Source organism: Sinohyriopsis cumingii, chromosome 7 (genome assembly GCF_028554795.1).
Source record: "Sinohyriopsis cumingii isolate HCF-2022 chromosome 7, ASM2855479v2, whole genome shotgun sequence".
NCBI lineage: Eukaryota > Metazoa > Mollusca > Bivalvia > Unionida > Unionidae > Sinohyriopsis > Sinohyriopsis cumingii.
In genome coordinates this window covers 70233553-70257186 of record NC_142967.1, presented here as the reverse complement: position 1 = coordinate 70257186, position 23634 = coordinate 70233553, and the positions used below count along the sequence as shown (strand labels likewise).

General features: G+C 39.2%; 1 protein-coding gene across 1 annotated transcript in view; it reads left to right on the top strand.

The window, feature by feature from the left end:
• Positions 1-23634, top strand: part of LOC149795477 (exosome complex component CSL4-like) — a 46299-nt gene that overhangs the window by 1760 nt on the left and 20905 nt on the right. Inside the window, exons 2-3 of the mRNA XM_089965277.1 lie at positions 17238-17359; positions 22763-22834. Of these exons, the coding sequence (XP_089821403.1) occupies positions 17238-17359; positions 22763-22834 (194 nt within the window). The remainder of the gene's footprint in view (positions 1-17237; positions 17360-22762; positions 22835-23634) is intronic.

The following is a 23634-nucleotide window of genomic DNA, read 5'->3' as shown; positions in this document are numbered from 1 at the left end:
AAATATATTAATACTGAAGAAAGTGTTTTGATAGCTTCATTAAGTCCAAGATTCTTATCATCCTTTTCACCTATTTAGGATTCCATCGCATTTCAGTTTGATTTCTTATACAGAATGCAAAATTTATTAAAGCTGTACCAATGTCATTTTTTGCCAATTATGCCGATATCACATATAACTGATTATTAAAATTGCTGATACAGATTATGAGACCGATTATTTCAAGAAACCGCCTGTTCTACAGTTAGTAAAAGCACTAGCATTTGGTTGACAAGTAAACCATGCCCATATTTTGTTATAACTAACAATGCCTAAAATGGGTGCAGATTTATGTGATCAGTTCAAATGTGGTTTCAAGCTACCATACATGTGATAACTATTGCCCACATTTTATATGCCACCTTTTTTCTTATTGTTAATTTGTATATGCAAACAAAACTCTTTACTAAATAACATATTTATTCCGAATTAGTTTTTGGGGGGCACATATGCTGTGTGATATGTTTCTTCATTCCTTCTTTTAATTTAATGATGGTAATCAATGGTTATATATATGATACAGTAATGCCAGCTCAAGTAGCAGCGGGGGGGGCGAATCGGACATTTTGTCCAATCGTCATTTGGTTTAATTAATACTTTCTGCACTCAGCGGATCCCAGCGTCGTCAGCGTCCGGTAAAAAAGCGCGACGACCGCGTCGATGTCATCGCCCCCCCTGCTGCTAAGAAGTTATTTACAATTTAACCGAATATTTGGTCAAGTCCGATACGATATCGTGTCCGAGGATCATGTAAATTTATCGTTACAAATCCATGTGGGGTCGACTGAGCATGACTAAAAAAGTTTCGAAAACCATTAAAGTCCATGTCACCGCCGCACCATGTCTGCCAAATATTTCGTAGCGTGTGTGTATCAACGCCGTTGAATACAGCAAGAATATTACAGTTGTCTCTGATTACTTTTGGAATCTGAGTGTATCGTTGAGTGACATATATCACGTCGGTGTTTTTATGCCTGCCTCTGGAAAATATCCTAGCTGGGTTTTTTTGATTGTCTAACATAACATCATCGTACACGACTAGATTGTTAACGTCGCCATCAATATCATCAATGCCTGGTGCATCATTGATATCTGTAATAAACTCAATAACATTTTTTTCAGCGATCGCTGATGCATTCTCGTTAAAATCTTTCAACACCTCGTAGCATCGTTGATCATCCACGCTAGGGGAGATTAAATACAACTTATCCCACTTCATCCATCTCATTATTAAATTGAGTAACAGTTGCGTCTTGCCGGATCCAGATGGTCCGATGATAATCATCCGGATCGAGTTTGGTAACGCTGCAACATGCTTAACTGGTTCTCTTGTTTTAGTCGCCGAAAAATCAATTATATTCATATCTCTATACATAAATTATGGATTTATATTGTGTGAAGTGTAGAGTGCGTACTGGCACAAATGATATGACAACCGTTACAACAAGAAATAACAGATCAGCACTTACTGGTAAGTGTGCACGATGCGGTACAAAGAAATTTAGATTTATTTCTATTAGACCCGGGGGTGTTTTAAAAAAAAAGCGAGGAGGTGATATTGCAGCCAAGTTATCAAAACTCCCCGGAACACCGTGGGCAAAGTATCCAGGAGAAAAGCACCTCCCAGGATATAGCTACTGTGGCCCCGGAACACGATTAGATATCAGACTCGATGATCAAAATCAGCCCAAACCCGGTGAGTATCCAATAAATGCTATCGATAAGGCGTGTCATGCTCATGATGTTGCTTACTACAAAAGTAGCGATCTGCAACAGCGTCATATCGCGGATGTAAAATTAATTCACGCGTTAAATACCATTCCTGATAAATCCCTCAAAGAGAAGTTGGCTTCATGGTTGGTAAAATCGGCTATGAAAGGTAAATTAATGATTGGAAGTGGAGCATCTCGCGCTGGTAATTGAAAACGCTAGCGTTTATAATAACAACATGGAATCCATCTATTATTCTCCGAGAGGATACTGGAAGGGGAAGGCTGCAGTTGGTAAACTCGCAAGCGCTGCAAAGGTAACAAAGGCCGTTGCGGCTAATTGGTTATCCAAACAGGCTATATGGCAAATTTATCTACCACCGCCTAAACAAATCAACTTTTCGCGCTTTGATGTCAGCGTACCCAATGAAGTTCATCAAGCTGACATATTATTTCTGCCGCATGACAACGGTTACAAATACGCGCTAACCGTAGTTGATGTTGCGAGTTGATACAAACAAGCGGGAGCCGTTAAAAACAAAGTCAGCAACTGAAGTAGCCGATGCGTTTGAGCGGATTTACCGAAGGGGTCCTCTGCGCTGGCCAAATCTATTACAAGTTGATCCTGGCAATGAATTTCGCGGCGCTGTTTTATCAACGTTGAAACATCATAGCGTCGCGATACGACGAGGTCATACTGCGCTACATCGTGATCAGGCAATTGTTGAACGATTCAGTCGGACTCTTGCTGAACGGTTATTTGGGTATCAATACGCGAAGGAATTCATCCAAGAAAAACGATCTCGTGAATGGGTTAAAAGATTACCAGGCGTAATTGCAGCGTTAAATAACGAGATTACCCGAGCAATCAACATGGAGCCAAGCGACGCGATTAAAAAAAAGTATATACCCGGAAGATCAAAAATAGATAGCGTTTCCAAGCCGATTCTCGGCGATGTCACTGTTAGATATCTGTATGAACCAGGAGAGCTTGAAGGCGGTAAAAAAAGAGCTACTGATCCTATTTGGAGTGTTACCACACATAACATATCAACGATAACACGATCAACTGGTAGACCACCAATCTATAGACTGGATTCAACTGCCCCACAGCGGGGGTTTACACGCGAGCAACTACAAGTGATACCTGATGATACTCAATTACCCCCACGTGGCCTTAACTAGCGCCGTTGCGTCTATTGCACTCAAGACAAGTTAACCTCACATTACCACGGATATGACCGAAACTGTTATCGATCCTATCCACGGTAAATTGGCGAGCGTCTTTATCCGAATAACGCCAGCGCATTACACAATTGCAACTCGCGCAGTGATTATTCTGTTGTTGTCGTAACGCAATTATTAATTCGGCATCAATATCAAAACGCCGCTGTTTTTTTTTATCCTGTTGGCGGTAACCCGAGAGTTTTCTATCAATGACGCTTGCATCGATGATGTCGTTGTCGGTGGCTTTGTCGGTGACTTCGTCAATAACAATTCTTCGAAGCTGATTTATCCTCCGTACTCGGGACACTGCAAGATAGACTAGATTTGACCATTCGATGCGATTATCAACCATCCAAACAATTGTATCCGTGATAGTCAATCCCTGCGAGGAATGTATTGTCGTTGCGTATCCTAGCATCCACGGGGATTTATCAGCACGTAGCGCGTCCTCGACGACGCTGATATCAACGAGCACGATATCATTCAGCACGAGAATTTGTTTTTTTGTCCCTGACGCTGTCGGGCCCGGGATTTCAACTTCAATGTTCTGCCGCCGTGTGTCCGCGGGTCTATAACATAACGGCACTGGGCGCGTTGGAAACTTTTCCTTATGCAACGTAAACAACTTTTGCTGAAGTGTGTCTCTGACTATCTTTCTACTCGCTACAATCAAATCGTTTGGTCTCCATGTTTCCCAGAATTCATTTAACGGCGTTTCCGGAATCACCTCGCGGATTATTTCACATTGAACTCTATCCGGCTGTAATCTGATTAATTTTTTAACCTCGCGCAGTTGTTCATCAAGTGCTCGGTAATCAGTATCGGTTTCTTCATAATAGTCCACAAAACCCTTTAACCAATCATGTGGACCCTCGCCGACAAATGGTGGTGGTTGGCCATGATCTCCGCACATTATCACCGCTGTATTCGCGCGCAGCAACCACTCAAGAAACATTTGTAAAACATCTAACGAAACAGTACATATCTCATCCCAGATGATAACCTCAGGAATAAATTTTTCACCCATTCGATCAGGAGTCCACTCACCGCCGCTGTATCGAAAAAAGCTGTGATAAGTAACGGCGTCAACATTTCGTTGTTTTATCTCTCGCGCTAGTCTATGGGTCGGTGTAAGCACGATTATACTTGCCCGCGTTCGAAATAATTCAATTGCCCGAGTCGTTTTTCCCGACCCGCCACAGCCGCTTAAATAAACTGTTTTATATCTACAAATTGGATCAGAACATGGTGGTGCATTAGACCATTCTGATAGATTATCACCGCGTAAGTAATTATTTTCAACGGTGACATCTGCTGACAGGGAATAATCGCGTCGTATTTCATTTTTAATTCTCCATATACCCCAACTCTCGTCCGGACTAGTAAACTCGGCTATGTTTCCCTTATACTTTACGTCTATGTAAAATGAATCAATCGCAACTCTAACCACGGTGTCGGGAAATCTATTTATCATCGAGAATAAATTGATAGTGGCGTAACCCAGCATAGACGCCCTCAAATGTGGATATGCCGGGCTGTCTCCATCGCTGTAGGTAACAACTGTACCCAACTTTGTTCTATTGGACAGCAGAGCTGTTTTGCAGTTCACGTATCTATTTTTTGCCACTGCGTCCTTGATTACGAAATCATATTCTGCGTCATCTATAATCAGCCGTGAGCAATATCGTTTGTAGTCGCAGTTTTTTCCACCTTGTGTGAACTTACCAATTATTCTTCTACCGAGATCTTTTGCCTCGCGGTTTCGTTGGTTGAATATCTTTTTGGACCATTCGATGATATATTCCTCGTTGGCATCAATGTGTTTTCTGGATTCGTCAATTATGCTATCTAGACGCTCTGGTTCTGGTAACCAGACTTCAGTCTGCGCCCGGTATGATATAATCGCGTCACTGACAATCAACGATACAAGCATGCTACAATCAATCATAAACCGTAGCAGTGCCATTGGAAGCCATCTCTTTTCAGCCATGTGTCTACCGATCCAAATATAACAACAGCGATGAAGTCCTGCTGCGAATTCAAATGATACTATGCGAGTGAATCCGGTTAAATCAAAATCAGGCAGTGGTCCATTAATAGCAACACGAGTCATTTCATGTCTGGGGTGTCCAAATCGTTTAAAGTACTCAGCGGTGGATCCATACCCGAGAAAACTCGCTGGATAACAGGCAACCATATCAACGGAAATCATGGCGTCGCGGTTGTATTCAGTGTTCCATAGTCCACCGTGATAGTATTCCAAACAACTGGATTGTACATCCGGTAGAAATTCCTTGCGCGTTGGTCTCCACGCATTTTTCCTTGCTGCAACATGAGCCGCAACCGATGGAATCGTAAAACAATTTGTTAGCAGTTGTTCATCATGCTCTTCAAATTCCATGGCGGTTTTTTTCATCTTGTTGTGAAACGCTTCAGTGCGATATAATTCACCGTTTGGTCTTACAAACTGATCAAAGGTATCCACATCGTTTTCAGTGCTGCAAAGTAACCACATTGATACAGGGTCGTTTTTACACAAGCAGGCAATAGCATCAAATAGTTTCCTCTCCGCGAGGAAACCATCCTCTCCCAGGAATTCTCCCGGGATATACTTTACTGTTCTATCCCGTGGAAATATTGTGACCGCGGGCGTCCACGCGTGTTCATTATGATCAATAATTTTGATTGGGGCTCCCTTTGATTTATACTTTGATTCGTATAATACTTCACCGGTTATCGTTGTAACGGTTATTGGAAATCTCAACGACGTTTCTAATCTCGCTATGTCGCTGATGGTTGCTCCTCACTCGCGCACTGTCTCCTCCCATTGGTTTATTTTGCTACGTCGTAAATCGGTCAGTTTATTTCCTCGACACGCATTTGTAAAATGCTCTATTACTCGTTCTGCTACACAATTTATCCCCGTTGACTGTTTCATCGGCGCTAGTTTTCCGATATCAGGTTTCTTATTTAACGGGTATATTCCATAGACAACTGCTGTTTCAGGATACGTTCATAGTATGGTCTGTCAATTCCGGTTAACAACCCCGGCTTGGAGTCGCGGCTAACAATAACTGTTTTCTTGTCGCTGAGAACTGGTTCAAATTTATCACGTATGATCCAATTACCTGAGTCCACCCGGACAATGAATTTTACTCTGAAGAAATACTTTTTACCGTCAAGTTGTGATATTATCGTTGCTGCGCGGTTGTCGTTCATGGTAGCATCAACAACACCATCAATTCGAAATGTTGACCAACTATGAGATGCACCATCACGCTTGAATTCGTTGATACAATCGCGTATTTTATTCAACAGGGTTCTATCGTTTATTAACGCTTTTGTTGCGTCCTTGAGGGCTCTATCGAGATTGAACTTAATATTTTTCCAGGGCTTAATTGCTGATAATCTCTCAAACTCCTCCTCCATATAATTAAAACAAGTATTTAAATAAAAGAATATAGTATAATGAATCACTGCAAATGGTTGATGATTGGGTCGACAACCCCGTGCAATAAATCATGTAGAGGTGAATTCTGCGGGTATCATTTACAAAGCGTTTGTAATGGTTCAAATGGCCCCCTCCCGTGCTTGGTTTGCCACGTTGGGGTGCGTGGTAAATCACAATTATGTATCAATTGTGGCGGCAAACGATACAGGGAACTAAAACGCTATTATGACAAGCGAATAAAAAACGCCGTCATTGACTCCGTCCTTGACTCCGTCAAGGACAAAATCATCAAAACTCCTCAAGACTACATTGCAAGGTTTATAATTAAACCAAATAATGAATTAGACAAGTAGTATTATTATACAAATGAACCAAGAATTTCAGCCGCATCCTGTGCTCGTTAATTACGAGGCATCTCGCGACGGCATTGTTAGAAACTGCAGACTGAAGAAGCCGGTTGGTACCGTAAATAATCAGGGGTATTTGATGTTTGGTGCCGGGAAAAAAAGCTATTACGTTCATAGAATAATCTATGAAGCGTTTAACGGATTGATCAACGACGGTCTTGTTATTGATCACATTGATGGATGTCCTCAAAATAACAGACTGTGTAATCTGCAAGCCATCTCTCAGAGTGAAAATAATAAAAAAGGCCAAACTAGTAAGTTTTCAAAGCAAGCAAGGGGGGTCAAATCGTTTGATACATCACCGCACGAGGAAAAAATATTTCAGTTGATGAATGAGGCAGGAAAATATTTCGATATTTGTAGAGCCTCAGTACGAAAAGTAGCAGAACGAGTATATCAAACAGCGATCTCAAAAAAGACGGGTCACAGAATTCGATTTTCATATATAACATCAAAGGGAGATAACTCGTTTTGTGACAAGAGTTACGTCCCTTGAAGTCCAATTAATGTTACGATTAATTAATCATTTTACGATGAAAACTAATGAAATACACGCTGTTATCTAACAGCTGTATTCTTTTTTTTAATGTTTTATTCAAATATTTGGTTTTATTTAAATGCTGTGAAACACCATTAATAAGTATTCAAGGATTATTAACACACACCTTGTGACTGACGCGGTTGTATTAGTCACCTTATATATAAGACGACTCGTTATAAGCCTGGGGCTTTCGAAAGCCGATTCGATCAATCAAAACTAACCCACGCACTTGACCCGGGCGTGTGGTTGTCTTTTATTCACAATCATGCAACCGGGTTAATTTAATTGGGTTGCTTTTGATTGGTCGAATCGGCCGTAGAGTTCCGCCCCGCCGTTTTATGTTTGTGCTGTCCCATCATGTCCCCCCCAAGCATATCTTCTGGGCGGTCTACGATGACGTTTGTCACCCTAGGCCTCCCTCCCGGAGATGTATGTTTCGGGGTTCCCTTGGGCTCAGATGGATGCGAAGGCACCCAAGGGGTTCCAAGATGTGAATGTAACCGATGGGCCCCTCTGACGTCATAGGGCGCCAGCGGGGTTGCCAAACGGGTGTGCCGTTCATTTTTTTTATATTAGAAATAAAGATGTTTATAAGAATATGAATATCGAAGACATCAATAACGTTTTAACTGAAATTTCAAAATTAAAAAATCAAGGAATTGTATTATCTGATAAGCTTGATAACCAAAAAATATTGTCCGATTATGAAATTATTAACGAGCAATCAAAGAAAGGTCGATATACCTTGCCACGTGAGTATTCTTTTATAAAGCGAGTACAATATACAATCAATGAAAACCTGTATGGCAATGACGTAAATGCATTTATTGGATTGTTTACTACCGTTGAAATAATACGAAAAAAACTCGGACGTGTTTATGAACGACGGCGGGAGATTTCTAGTAAGATCAAAAACATTAGAAGGATTATAGACGAAAACTCCGTGGAGCCTGGCATGTAGCGTACGGAAGTGAATTTTTACGTTGTATACATTTTTTTTTCCCCCGATAGGTCGTGGTAACGTGCGTCTGACGCTGCCACAGGGAAATTAGAAATTACGGAGCAATTTGCAATAATGGTAGGCGAATCACTTACTACTCGGCTAGCCAGAGAGCGGCTAGCAGCGCTTAAAAAGTTCATACCGTTACGAGACAGGGTCCGAAAACAACTTCAAACGCGGCAACAACTACAAACTGATTTTGCTGTTGGAAGTGAACAACTCTTTGCCCCGGTAAAAAGCGCAACTGTGCCCGTCCTCGGTGCGCTTGAAAAGATAGCGGCTCAGACCGAGCAAACAAAAGAGTCTCTGGAAACACTTCCTGCGAAAATAGCGGTTGCTACAACACACCAACGGAGGGAGAGGCCGCCACCACTCGCTATAACGGACCCACAAGAACCTTATGTTACAATGGCCGATGAAGAAGAACTAGGCGCCACCGCAAGAGAACCAGAAGAAGAAATACCGGAAGAAATAGAGAAAGAGGGGAATATACCCCGTAATGTACTTAAAAAGAGCACAATAGATAAAATTAGAGCCTTCGACAGCTACGAAGGATTAGTTAATTTTACTGCCATAAATTTTGATAAGGATTCACGAGATGAGCATATTAATAGCGGCTACGAGAAAAATATAAAGTCGTTAAAGGATTGGACAAGAATAGTGTATTTGGCAACTAAACATAAAAATGTATTACCACCGCGTGATAATAATTATATAATATTCCACGAGAAAGTAAAAAGTAAAAGACCAAAGCACGGAAAAGGATACTCTGTTGGTAAAGACGTTACTTGTCCTGGTAATGTTCTCAGTGATATATCACGGCTGGAAGTACTAATCGGAGGAAAACGAGCCGGAAATAACTCTCTGGAAATAATCAATGAGGCCGCTGATATTTGCAGGCGGTTATTTGCCGGTGGTATCATGGACATTAATGTATATCGAACGCTCATAGACGAACTCGTGGACGGTTTTGATGACCACGGTCATTACAGCGATTGACCAATCACTAATTGGAAAACACTGGTGTTTTTATAATAAAGATGATTATACACTACAACCATGATAAACCAGTCAGCGTCTACGTGGTAAACTCACGATTGCCTGTATACCGCGCGTGGTACGGAGACGGTCTCGGTAGCACCATTGCGGGGTTATTTACAAGAATGGCTCCAAAAGTGGCGCCATTAGCCAAACAATTAGGAATGAAGGCTATTGATGTTATTCGTGATAGGGGTATTAGTGCTATTGGAGATGTTGCCGGAAGGGCGTTTTCTGCCGCACGAGATAAACTAATGTCGTTGGTGAGAAGAAAAAAACAAACGCCGCTGCGTTCTACAACAGTGATGCCTGCAAATGTCAGCAGGGTAATAAATAACGCGGTGGAAAAAAAACTAGCGTCAATGGCTTCGGCAACGACCCCGCCGTCGTCGATGGCTTCGCCGTCCACTGATGCAACAACCAACGCACTCATGAACGCGATAGCGGGAAGTGGTCTTAAACAGGATTCAAAGAATTTATGACGAAAACGACGTTGATGAATTTCAGTTGAAAACACTCACATGATAATAATAAAATGTTTGCGCGAACCGCTGATCCCGCGTTTGATATGGACGCCCCAGTGCGCAGGGATGATTCTGTCCGTGATTATCAATTTTATTCCTATCAACCACCACAAGCCGACCTACGATCGCGAATTGAACTTCAAGTCCAAGATACCAGTAAATACTTTTTGCCGTGTGAAGCGTTTATCGAAATTGAGGGAGAACTCGTGACAAATGTTGCCGCTAATACACCATACGCAGATGACCCTCGTGTTCGAGTTGGTTTTGTCAACAACGGTATCATGGCGTTATTTGAGAGTGCCAGATATCTTACTGACGGGCGAGAAATTGAATCAATAGAACGCGAGGTTGATGTTGCAACGACGATAATTGGGCTAGCAAGATACTCAGATGATTATACAAGATCGGCAGGCCCATCTATGATGTTCGCAAAGGATACCACTAATAACGCTGATCATATTCAGTACATTAACGTGCTGACACCACAAGATACTTCAGTTGCTAATCAAGCTGAAGCAGCCAATCCAGACCGCAGAGCAAGACCAGGTGACAATTTTACTATTATAAAAAGTACTAACGATAATTTTAATCTAGGGTTTGCAACACGAGTAGCAACATTACAAGGACAACGCCGACAGTTTTCATGCGCGATTCCACTCCATCACATATTCGGATTTTGTAGAAATGTCAGAAAAGTTATCTATGGGGCTAAGCATACAATCGCGCTAACGCGAAGGGGCGATGATAACAATGCAATATGGTGTGCTGCTGGTGTCGCTGCCGGTAAAGTCGTTTTAACTAAAATAGCATTGTGGATGCCGGTGTTGACTCCATCAGTTACCTCGGAAGCACGATTGTTATCATTTATGGAACAGGGGGGAAAATCGTTGTTGAGTTGGCTAGCGGTAACAACTGATGCTAAAGAGGATAATGTCGCTGATACATTTACATGGCACCTGGCATCAAAACAAGGCGTTTCAGCCCCGCGTCATATATTTATAGCGCTACAGAATAGGGATCGATTGGGCAATCAAGAACGCAGCCATATGATATTTGATCAATTAGGAGTCAGGGATGTTTCGCTGAGAATAAACGGACAACAGGAACCATCCGAGGATATACAGCTTAATTACGGCGACAACCATGTCGCACGTGTGTACCATCGATTGCTGTCATATATGGGTCGTGATCAAAACGTTGACACCGGTTTGCAAATATCACAACTTGATTTTAAAAACCTGTATCCGATTTATTACTTTTCGTTGGAACATCTTGATTTAACGAGACAGTCCGTGGTTGATATACACTTCCGAGCTCGTATAGCCCCGGGTGGTGTTGATTATAGAGCGGTTGCTGTCATTCTCAGCGATAAAGCAATGCTGTTGGAAGGTGTTGGTGGACGAATGAGAATCGTTGATGCACCAGTGGAAAACATGTAATTGAAAACATAAACGCGTTTACAATAAAAATGTTGTATAGTGTTGTCGGTGTAGAGTTGACCGATGGTCAAGTCAAGAAATTACAATCAAAGTCGGCTAAACAATGTGGAACCACAATAACGTTAAAGCCGTTACAGATGGCAGGTGGTAATCATAAGATATCGTTGACGGCGCGTCAAATAAAACATTTCAATGATGCGATGAGGAATAAAAAGGGTGTTCAAATAGATTTTTCGGCCGCAGCGATTAAAAACATGGAAAAGACCGGTGGGATATTTCCGCTGTTAGCTGCGATTCCAGCGTTGATTGCCGCGGCGGCCCCAGCAGTGGCGAAGGCGGCGGCGTTAGGAGCCGTTGGTACCGCGGCGGGAATGGCATTGAAGAAGGCAACCGGGAAAGGCTATAAAAAAAAGAAACGAGGACGACCCGTAGCCGGAAAGGGTCTAAGACTACCGGGAACCCCGTATTCATGGTACTCGGGGAAGGGTCTAAGACTACCGGGAACCGTTTATTAACGCAAGAGTCAATGACTCCTATGTCTAATTTTGATTTAATAGATGCCGCAGAAGCGTTAGCGATAAAAAACTTCAGAGGTGTTTTTATGAGGGATCAATTACCGACAAAACCAAGAAATATTGAAACCGGTATAATTAACCTCGATAAATCCTCCGGAGCGGGAACTTATTGGGTTGCATACACAATTGATCCGCGTGCGATCGTCTATTTTGATTCATACGGGTTAGCCCCGCCGAACGAGTTCATGCGGTATATCCGGGCGTGTTCAGCCCCGGTTTTTTATTCCACGCTGCCAACACAACAATTAAGTGACCCACCGATATGCGGCCGTGAGGTATTGAACGTACTCGCGGCGATTTCATCATCGCGGAAACCACCTCATGTGGTTGTAAACGAATACACTAGTGGGGTCGTAGAGGCCCGGCGGGTTAATTAAAAACACTGTTTTTTTTTACAATAATAATGATTGATATCTGGGGACGACCGGTTTCGGCGCTGAAAAAATCCACGGAAACGCCCGCCACCGTTGACATAAAAAAACTAATCGAGGATGAAATCGCTGATACGTTAAATCTAACCAGTGTTAACCCTGGCGAAATAGTTGTATTTCAAGACCGCCAGGGTAAATTGAAATCCAGTAATGTGTCACTGGATGACGTTTTAACACGACAGCGTAATGCCGCCGAGAACACTATCGCGCTATATACCGGCGACGGACGACTTAAATCAGGTGAATCCATCTTGACGATAAATGGAAAAATAAATACACTGGGCGACAATTATATATCCATGTCGAATTCGTTAAAAATTTCTATGATAAATTTAACGCGCAAGCAAATCAGTTCAAGGGGATACAAAAGTCTGTCACCGGTATACAACTCACTACTGCTAGTTTTTTTGGGACCCCGACGGTGACCGAACCGAATCTTGTAGGGATAAAAAATAGTATTTTGGAGTTTACAACGCTGTCGGGCCAATTTACCTCGTTACGAAAAAATATTAACAGGGTTGATGACGCCGTTGATAAATTCTTTGGTAGAAAAAATGTCAAACCGGATGAAATTACAATAACTATAAATGATATCACTGCGTATGGACAGGAAATAGAAACAATCAAAACTGATGTTGCAACGAACAAAAGGAGTGTAGACGTGCATGAACGGGAAATAGAAATAATCGGCGCTAATGTTGCAACGATCATAAATAATGTAGACGCGCATGGATGAAGAATAGAAACAATCAAAACTGATGTTGCAACGATCATAAATAATGTAGACGCGCATACACAGGACATAGAAATAATCAAAACTGATATTGAAGCGAACAAAAGGAGTGTAGACGCGCATACACAGGAAATAGGAACAATCAAAACTGATATTGAAGCGAACAAAAAAATGTAGACGCGTATTGGCGGGGAATAGGAATAATCAAAACTGATGTTGCAGCGAACAAAAAAGGTATAGACGTGCATACATATGAAATAGGAACAATCAAACTTGATGTTGCAGCGAACAAAAAAAGTATGACCGAGAATACACAGGAAATAGAAACAATCAAAACTAATGTTGCAGCGATTAAGGGGAATATAGACGCGCATACACAGGAAATAGGAACGATCAGAGCTGATGTTACAGATATCAAAGACAGACTACCGGAAATGACAAAAATAAAAATCCCTCATGAGAACACCATCAACACAGTATACACGATTCGGCATGGATCATTCACTTGGACTCCTACACAGAATATAGTAAATATTACCGCAACTGTTAAGGGCATTTATCGATTGACACTGGTTTCATTGATGCAGTTTAATATATTATCGTCAAGTTCATTCGGGTTTAACAATACAATATCAACAATTATAGACAAGGACGCAACTGAACCGTTTACAATTAGAGCCGTTGATAGAAATTTAACCAGGGCAAACATTACATGGTATGTGGAATTTGTAGCGGATCTAAGTAATTAAAAACACTAGCTCTTTTAAAATAAAAATGACCACCAAGGTAATTGAATCAGAGGTATCACCGACGTCACATCAATATCGATTCAATACCGTAAAAGAATTCTCCGCGAATTTGAAAACGCTTTCCGAACAATACCGTGTAAAAATAAAAAAATACCGTCGAAAAATAACCGCCATCGACGCGGTCGTGTACTCGGTGTCAGGTATAGTAGCCGGTACCGGTGTTATTTTATCCACGGTGACCATGATGGCCCCGATCGCTGTTCCAATCGCTATCTCCGCGGCGACAACAATTGCTGGAGTCGCCAACGCAATCACTAGAAAGATATCATCGTGTTCTTAGAAAAAACTCAACGAGTATACAGTAAAACATCAAATAGTATCCGACGCGTACTCGAAATTATCCGGGTTGATCTCGTTGGCGATAGATAATTCGTTTATATCCGATGTTGAATTCTCCACGATGGTCCAGTTGTATGACTCCGCGATGTCAAAAATCGAGGATTTTCAACTGGAAGCTGGAAACCACGTTGCTGAAACCACTTCAATGGGCTCAAAACATTCTCCTGAAAACAAGCAGGTTGTTAATATTCGGTGTTGAAATTAAACACTAGAAACAGCGAATAATAATAATGTCGCTGAACCCCGAAGGGTTTCAATTACTTCAACGGATCGCGGAGAACACCACTCCGGTACAAACAAGTATGATATCGATAACATCAACGAAGCCAGAATTCAGTGTAAACTTCCCTTCTCTGATTCCAGTGAAGGAAATAGCGCTGGCAAAATTGCGAGTATATCACAGTTGGCCTAATATCCGAGCGGAAGCATTTAACGGACAACAACCTAATAACTCGCTGGTTTTTGCATGGACAAATAAACCCAATGGGACCCCAGACTGGAAGGAGGTTACAATACCAACTGGGTCATACCAAGTAGAACAAATCAATAAAGAATTTCAACGCAGGATAAAATCGATCACAGGAAAAGAATCAAAAATCGCTATTACGGTTCATGAACCGACGTTATTGTCGATGATTGAAATAAGCACACCGGGGTATATGGTTGATATTTATAACAGTTCAATAAGAACCATACTAGGTTGGCCTGAGAATCCACCTCATGAAAGGCCGCGGGAATTTCACACGAATGCGCAATCGTATCATGAAATTGATCCCAGTTATCGAGATGATTTGTCTATTATAAAAAACACGTTATTACCCAGCAAGTTTATATTTCAAGACAGGAATACCATGTATTGGTATTTTCAGTATAAGGAAACTCCTGAATTGCACGCCGTGATCACAGTTAATTTAAATGATATCGATAGTTTTTTTATCGAGATTAATCGTAATTACCAATTTCAACTAGAACAACTACGGAAAACAAAAGCACAAAAACACGTTGAGGTGTTAAATCAACTTATATCAGACATGGAATATATCAATGAACAAATCGTTAAAATAATATCCGATAACAGCGATGATAATAAACAAGAATTCCTAACCGAGTATAATATCACAGAAGCCGATTTACCCGATTTCAAGTTTCCAGGATACAACGCGCCAGAACTAAGAAAGTCTCTTAATGATTTTTTCGGTCCATCAATTATCCTCAAACACGATAACGGAGATGGTGGTAGGCATATTGCTCCATACAACGTAAATATCGCATCGGTGATAGCAATCAATCTAGTGTGTGATGTTATCGAAGGGAGTTACCAGATAGATACCAAGCAATCAAATCAAGCTCAACAGGGGTATATCCTTTATTCATTTTCACCAACAGCCCCTCCCGGATTCTTAATCATTGAGAGCCCGATTAATCCGGTCTATATGCGATGCCATAATCGGTTTTTAACAAGAATTAATTTTAGACTTACCGATCAGTCAAATAACCTAATTGATCTACAAGAGGAGGAGTTAGTAATCACTCTGTTTGTAAGATCATTGTAAATAACTTCTTAGCAGCAGGGGGGGGTAATGACATCGACGCGGTCGTCGCGCTTTTTTACCGGACGCTGACGACGCTGGGATCGGCGCGCAGAAAATATTAATTAAACCAAATGACAATTGGACGACCCCCCGATGACGACGTCGTTTTTTTTACCGGGCGCTGACGACACCGGATCCGCTGAGTGCAGAAAGTATTAATTAAACCAAATGACGATTGGACAAAATGTCCGATTCGCCCCCCCTGCTGCTCAAGTTGACTCATGTAAGTTTCATTGGCGGGAATGGAGATCATAGTTTGCTTGTCGAGAAAAAATCTACAGCATTCAGTGATCATTCCTGGGATTTAGGAAGCAATTCACTAACAAGAAAAGCATGTAAAGTGCAGCAAAAATAAATTTCTGAACTCCTGTTTGACGGAGATGTTTGTGAAGCTAGCCTTAAGGGGGGGGGGCATTAATTCCTGAATGCGTGAAATCGATGGTCGCATGATACGTTACTTATCTTACATTGCAAAGTACGATCATAGGGTTTTAGTATTAAAATGTCATTATCTAAATAAAGTTTTTTTCAAAACTATTTGGAAAATAATATACATGATATAGATTTGCTTAATACCTGACGTTTCTATTGAAAAAAGAGAGACTATAGGAAAGTAGATATTTTACATTTGATAATGCATTTATTTCAGGTGACAACAGTTGTACCTATGCACTAATGGTGATGCACAATGTAAAGACCATGGAAGTAGTGCAAAACAGTCATGTAATGATTTATTTTGTAATGTTATGGCTGTATTGCTTGTTGTCAATAATTAACTATCCCATCTTTTTCAATTTTCATTGCCTATTACATTATTAGTCTTGGAAAAATATTCACTACTTTTTCTGGCTACATTTTTTGAAAATTGGCAACAGAATATTGAGATTGTGATTTTTTTGGGGTGAAAACTTTTTAAATGCCAGGACCATCCCTGTAATGTGTATGCTCGAAGTTCAACAGCCACACGAGGCCTCATTGGCTAGTTGGCTGCAGTGATTGGGATAAGTGTATACACGGTATTTATAATTTGTTGTTAGCAGACAATCAGCGGTAGTTTACAGCAAGCATGTTAAAAAGTATTTACTTTTAAGAATATACTGTCTTTCGATTAACCCCCAAATCAAATGTTTATTCCTTGATTTCCACTATTTAATTCTGATTGAAAATTCAAGCCATGTCAAGATGAATGTTATGATTAAATTTATACTTTGGAAATTTGTTTACAGTGGTACCGATCATTTCTGCCAATACAGATTATACCAATTGTTCCAATAATCGGCCCGATTATGAATATGGCCGATTAGTCGGTACACCTTTAATATTTAGATCTACAAAAGTCATACAAACTAGTTTCAGTTCTTGTTTATATATTCTTTGTGCCAGGTCAGAGGATATGCCACCTTGACGAGAACATTATATGTGGCCAAGGAACATATGATAAGAATGGTTTTGTCTACTCAAGCCGAGCTGGTTATTTGCATAAATTACAATCCGAAGATGGTAAGGTAAGTGTCCTCCAGAAGACAATTTCTGAATGAATCCCATTAGGTAATTCCCCAGTCACCTTTAAACCTTTTCTTGGGCCATAATGACAACACTATACGAGTCTATAGCAGTACAGTAGGGGAATTACTCATTCCACTGTCCAATCACTTTTCTTAAATATAAGCTTCTGATTAGATTATTATCAGTAAATATTATCATAGCATAAACAGAGTATTTTCACCTAATTGTATGGCTGATATTTCAGATGATATTTTTGAAACTCGTCTCTCTGAAGCTAAGTTCTCAAACATATCAGAATTAAAATCAGGAAAGTCTGGTATACTGGAGTCGAAAAAAATATAAACACAATTTCAAACATTTTATTTAGTCAAATTATTTAATGAACTTTTTGACACCTGTCACTTCTCTAAACAATTGGGTGAAAGCATTATCTTCTCATTACACAAAATGAGACTCTTTAGACAACCCTAACAATTGCAAGGGCATCTCTATCACTAATATCTTGAATAAAAGTTTTATCAGTATTTTAAATTAGTGTTATGAAGCTAAAAACAAAATTGAAGAAGCTCCGGTAGCTACTCTGCCATATAGATAAAAAAAATTCGCTTCAAGCAGTGGTTCAGAAAGGCTTTTGACTCTATTGATTATGTAGAATTACTGGGTGGCTTAGTGAACAAAGGTAGGGAAGTTGTTTAAAGTTCTAAACTTGATCTACAGAAATCAGTGTTCATGTATGCAGATTGAATGAAAATATACAGAATTTTTCACCTGTATATTGGCACCAGACCCTCTTCAGTTATGTTTATTCATGAATAAAATGAAGAAGGAACCATCCAGCAAAATCTTCTTTGCTTGGCCAAAGCAGGAAGATGATAGTGTTATTAGTAAAAAGAATGAAATAAAGTTTCAGAAATGTTAATAATTATGTAAATATGTGCCATAATAATTTGTGTATAGCATTTGTTGTTTGAAAACTGTTGATCTTGTATAATGTATGAATACATTTTTTCACGTAAGGTTTTATTGGTCTGGCATACAGGTTTTCATCTCAAAGGTTTGACACCTATGTAAGATCTTTGTCCTCACTACCATTCTCAAAATTCATTTTATTTGACCAAAACTGGTTTCACATATCATGTACTTAACATTGTTAAAGTATATACTAATCAGTTACGTATCCTAGTCATTTGTAAATTTGACCATGGAGAGTAAAGGAATCAAGCAAACGGCGTACCCAGTGACTGAAAAGCTTTGCATCATAGATAAGGATCATAACGGTGAAGCAAGATCTGTTTGCAGTGAACTCAAAATTGCTGAGTCGACATTTAGAGGTAGGCTTAAGGATGAGCAGAAACTTCTGGATTACTTACATGATGTTGATTCAGATGATGGACTGCAAACAATACTTAATTGATTCTGTGTACACGTGGTTTACACAGCAATGCGAACAAGGTGTTCCTATCTCTGGAACAATTCTCAAGGCCCAAGCAGAGAAAATGGCAAAATGTATGGAGAATGACTTTCATTTCAAGGCAAGCAATGGATGGCTTTGGAGATTCCAGCGCCAACATTAAACAAAATTCATTTGTTGGGAGAGATACGCTCAACAAGTCAGGAAGCCACATGTAATTATCCAAACCAGCTCAGAGATATTATCATCCTGAACAATATACAGAAGACTAAATTTACAACTGTGATGAGGCTGGTCTTTGCTACAGAATGATGCCACAGAAAACTCTTGCCAACAAAAATGACCCACACAAAAAGGAGGGCTTCAAACACAAAAAAGAGAGATTAATACTTTTGTTTTGTCTGAAAAAACTGGTACACACAAGATGTATCTGTTATATATTGGCAAATAGTCCCCTCATTGTTTCCATTATATGAACATGGACAGCCTTCCATTTGTATGCAGTGGGAACGCTTGGATGACTGTGACCATTTTTATGGAGTGGTTTTTCAAAATGTTTTTCCCAGCCATCAGAAACCATTAGCGATACAGGGGCTTAGAGGAGAAAGCTCTACTTTTGTTAGATAATTGCCCAGCCCACGCCCCTGCTGATTCACTTGTAACAAGCAATGGAAAGATCTGGGTGGAATACCTCCCCAAAAATACAACATCTATAAATGAGCTATAGACCAAGGAATTATTAGTACTTTTAAACAGAATTACCATTAGCTGTTAATGCAGTCAATGTTGGATAGTGGAGAGGGTTTTATGATCTTTCTCAAGAGTGTGAATTTAAAAGAGGCTGTATTCATGGGTGGTCAGGCATGGAAAGCGATTACTCCTAAGATCATAGAGGGGTGCTGGATTGAGGTTCTTGGATCTGCCTTTGACCAAAAGTAAGTCAGTGATGATGATAGTGACTTTGAAGGTTTGAGTGAAACGAATGGTAATGTCATTAATGCAGAGGCTGTTTGAGAGCAATTTGTATAGACTCCTGGTGCTGAGATGGATGTTTCTTCTGACGATGTGGAGGAGTGGATATGTGCTGACAGTGACTATCCCACAGCTGAATACATGTCAGATGAACAAATTATTAATTCTATAACAAATTTGCAACAGAAGACAATTTTAACTAAAGTACCACAAGTGTTGAGAGAGATGCAGATGTTGCACCACCTCCCCCCTCTGCACAGGAAGCAATAGAATCTTTTAAATTTGCTATACAGTGGCTGGAGACCCAAAATGTTGACTATGTAAAGATCATGCAGTTGAGAAATATGAGAGATTTTGCTTGCTGACAGAAATCAAGGAGTAACACAAAAAAAGTTAACTGATTTTTTTCAAAATGTGAAGTGATATTTATCAAGCATGTGACAAACTGCAAGTATTATTGTGTTATAATTTACATTGTTTTTAATTTGTAGACCCATTAAATTCATGTTGGTAATGATTAACCCATGTGAATTTTATATCTTAATTTATTTCTACTGTAATTAAATACATCTTTTCCCATCTATCCATCTATCATTTGGTCGACATTGTGTCTCAAAAAGAGTGTCGATCTTTTTTCAGTTAAAAAAAGAACCAAAAAAACATCTAATTTTGAACAAATAATAAAACTAGAATGTGTCTAATTCAGCACAAAAATTAGTGACATAGTACACAATGTGTGAAGTGGTACACATGTTAAACAAAAAGAATCCTTGTGGAATAATGTTTTTGATGATCTCAATATACTGTAATTTATCCTGAAATTAATGTTACTCAATGAGGAAAAGGTAAACAGGGTACACTGTTATGAAGAGATATTTATTCACAGTTAATTTCGGCATGATTATAAATTAATTGTTCAACACTGTGACCTGCCACCCCACCCCCTTTGCCTCTACGTCGATCCCTTTATTAGTTTTTTTTTATATTAGGTCCCTTGGTAACTCACACCCTCACTTATAGTGTGGTCAATGTTTTTCGACCCCCGTTGTGTGTGAATTATCAAGAGAGAGGTGTATCTTTATTACACATGAAATATCTGACATTATTATGCTGATGTATACTGATGATGTTTGCAAATTGTGCTGATTCAGCGATTTATCTACAAAGGCAAATTAATATGGTGGAGACATTTTGTGAAAATAAATGAATAAGTGTTAATTTAGATAAAAGTATAAAAAAATGTAGCCAGAAACTAGATTTTTAGGAGTAATGAAAGTGGCATTAGGGTAATCAAATTGTATCTGGGTATAAATACATCTGATTATGTTTCACTTGTAATCTTATTTGGATGAAAGAAAAGGAAGAACTCTCAGTTCAAACAAACTAGTCTCTGCATACAGTGAGTGTTGTTTGAAATAAGTGATGCAAATGTGTTATTTAATGCTATGATGCTATTCAATGCTATGATCACACCTGTATTAACTTTCTTGTGGGTTGGTGGTTCTTTCTGGGTTTTCCCAGGTTCTTCCACCATTTATATTGGCCACCATGTATAGCCTATCTTGTGCTGAAAAATGGCATTATGCCCTACAGCAAAAATGAAAACCTGTATTAACTAATGCACTGAAATTTGGGGTGTGTGAATATTTATTTACAATCGAAAAGGTACGTAATAGGTTCTGCACTAGATTTCTAACCTTTCAAGACATACATTCTCCCATTTACCAAGAAGACAATATGGAAGATTACCTGTATGTTTTACTTATTACATGTATTAAGTATTTGATTACGTTGATTAGAATGGATTACGTTGATTAGAATGGATGATAAGCGATATCCAAGATAATGTTATATTATGCTGGGAAAAAAATGGACAGGTTGGTTAAAGTTACATGGGTTTAGAAAGTGAAAGACATATTATTCTGGTATGGATTTGGTTATATGTAGTTCACACATGTAGGAGAATTTTGTTCAGCTTCCAACATTTAAAGACATTCAGGTGTGGAATTTGGCCATAAATAAATCACATAATGCATATCACTATAATAAATTTTATTATACTTTTTCCATTGAGTTTTATACAATCATTAATTTTCTTAACCATTGACAAATGCAAGTGTACTCAGCCAGCTGCCAGGTTAGATAAATACAGTACTTAATATAATGTGAAAAATGAAATGATTTATCATTATAATGATTAGAAGTTCATATGGCTATTACTTGCAAAAATATATTGGTCTTATTCATAAAAATTATGATTATTAATTAAAATAAAATATTACTTAATTCATACTTAAATGCAAGTCTCAAACCTGACTAATAACATGGTCACTGTGTGTCAAAGTCAGTAGCAGTTCTTGCACAGTGCAGACTACAGATTTGTAACAAAGCTTACACAAGAGTGTGATAAGGGATGCAACTCTTTTTGAATTAGAAATCATCTGTTAGGAAAGAAACCTGTTAGATTATCAGCACAATCAGTTTTATTATTTGTGGTATACTATTTGTACATATTTGTGCTGGATAGGCATGATATCTTCCTGAACTTTTAACTGTAACATAGTTTATGAAATATGTCCAGTACCAAACTAGAGCTGGCTACAATGAAAATATTTATGTATGTGTGTGTGTGTGTGTATAATGTACTCAGATATTATTGTTGTGGGTTTAACATCATTTTTCAGTACATGATAGGTTTCAACATGGTGGAAGGAATGGTATCACCTTGAATTCCAGGAAATTCTTTAGAACCACTAGAGCTTCAGTCCCATTTAGGGACTTGTTTTAAGTATTTTGTGATAAAAAATGACAAATATGCTTTTAATATCATACATTCCATATATTAGTTATGGACTAAAATTTCCAGTAATGGTGGAAAAGTATGATTTTATGTGCCACTGTAAGAAAATACCATGGTAAACTGACATATTCATGTACTTTGTACTTCTATTCAATGCCTTTTCTTTTTGTTTTACTTTTTGTGGTTTGCTTTACCAGCTGCTTTGCTATTTTCCTACAGATATTATTTGAAGTCCGCAAAAATGTAGAGACAATAACTGTTCCTTCAATAGATGCATTGGTGACAGCAAGAGTAAGTTTCATACCTTTTTTATTTTTTTTCGATAATGCTGCTGCATTTTTATGTCATTTCACAGTTCCTAATTTGTCATCATGAGTAGTTTATCACTTAAAGAGTCCTTGACAAACACAGTAGTCATTTTCACTAGATCAGAATGTACTAGCTGCAGACATGCTAAAGTTATAGGCTGTCAAAATGTTCAGACTTTGAGCTTCAGCCTGAGATGTTTGCTTAAACATTTAAGAATGTAGGCAAGATCTACAAAGGCTGTTGTTTTCACACTAGTGACAGATAGTTTCAGAATTTATTTTCAAGTACGTGATGTTATGATGTTCTTCCTTGTGATCCCTGTTTTGTTCCTCCACAATGTGCTGTTACCATACTTTGTAAATAGGCCTATCAATTTCATCATCAAAAGTTAAGGTCAGCAACTCAAAGGAGAAACATGGTGACTGGCAATTATTTTAGTCACATATCTGGATCAAACTTTGTGGATGGCATGGATAAGGGGGAAGGAAAAGGTTATTTGTTTGGGGTCCATATTCAAGGTCACATTGACTAAAAAAGAAAAATGGTTTCTGCACAGTAACATTGATTCTACATCACATCCCAGTATGAAGCTTTGTGGGTAGCTTGCACTTGTAGTAAGGTAGACACCTATTGATTTTGCATTATTGCAAGCGCGAGTTTGGTTGAATCTGAATTATCGCAAGGGGGCTAGTTTGATAAATCTTGGAATCATGACAGTTTTCCCACAGCATTGTTCATTTCAGCAATAAATTTAATTAAGTTTTTAGACTAAATGTGAAAAA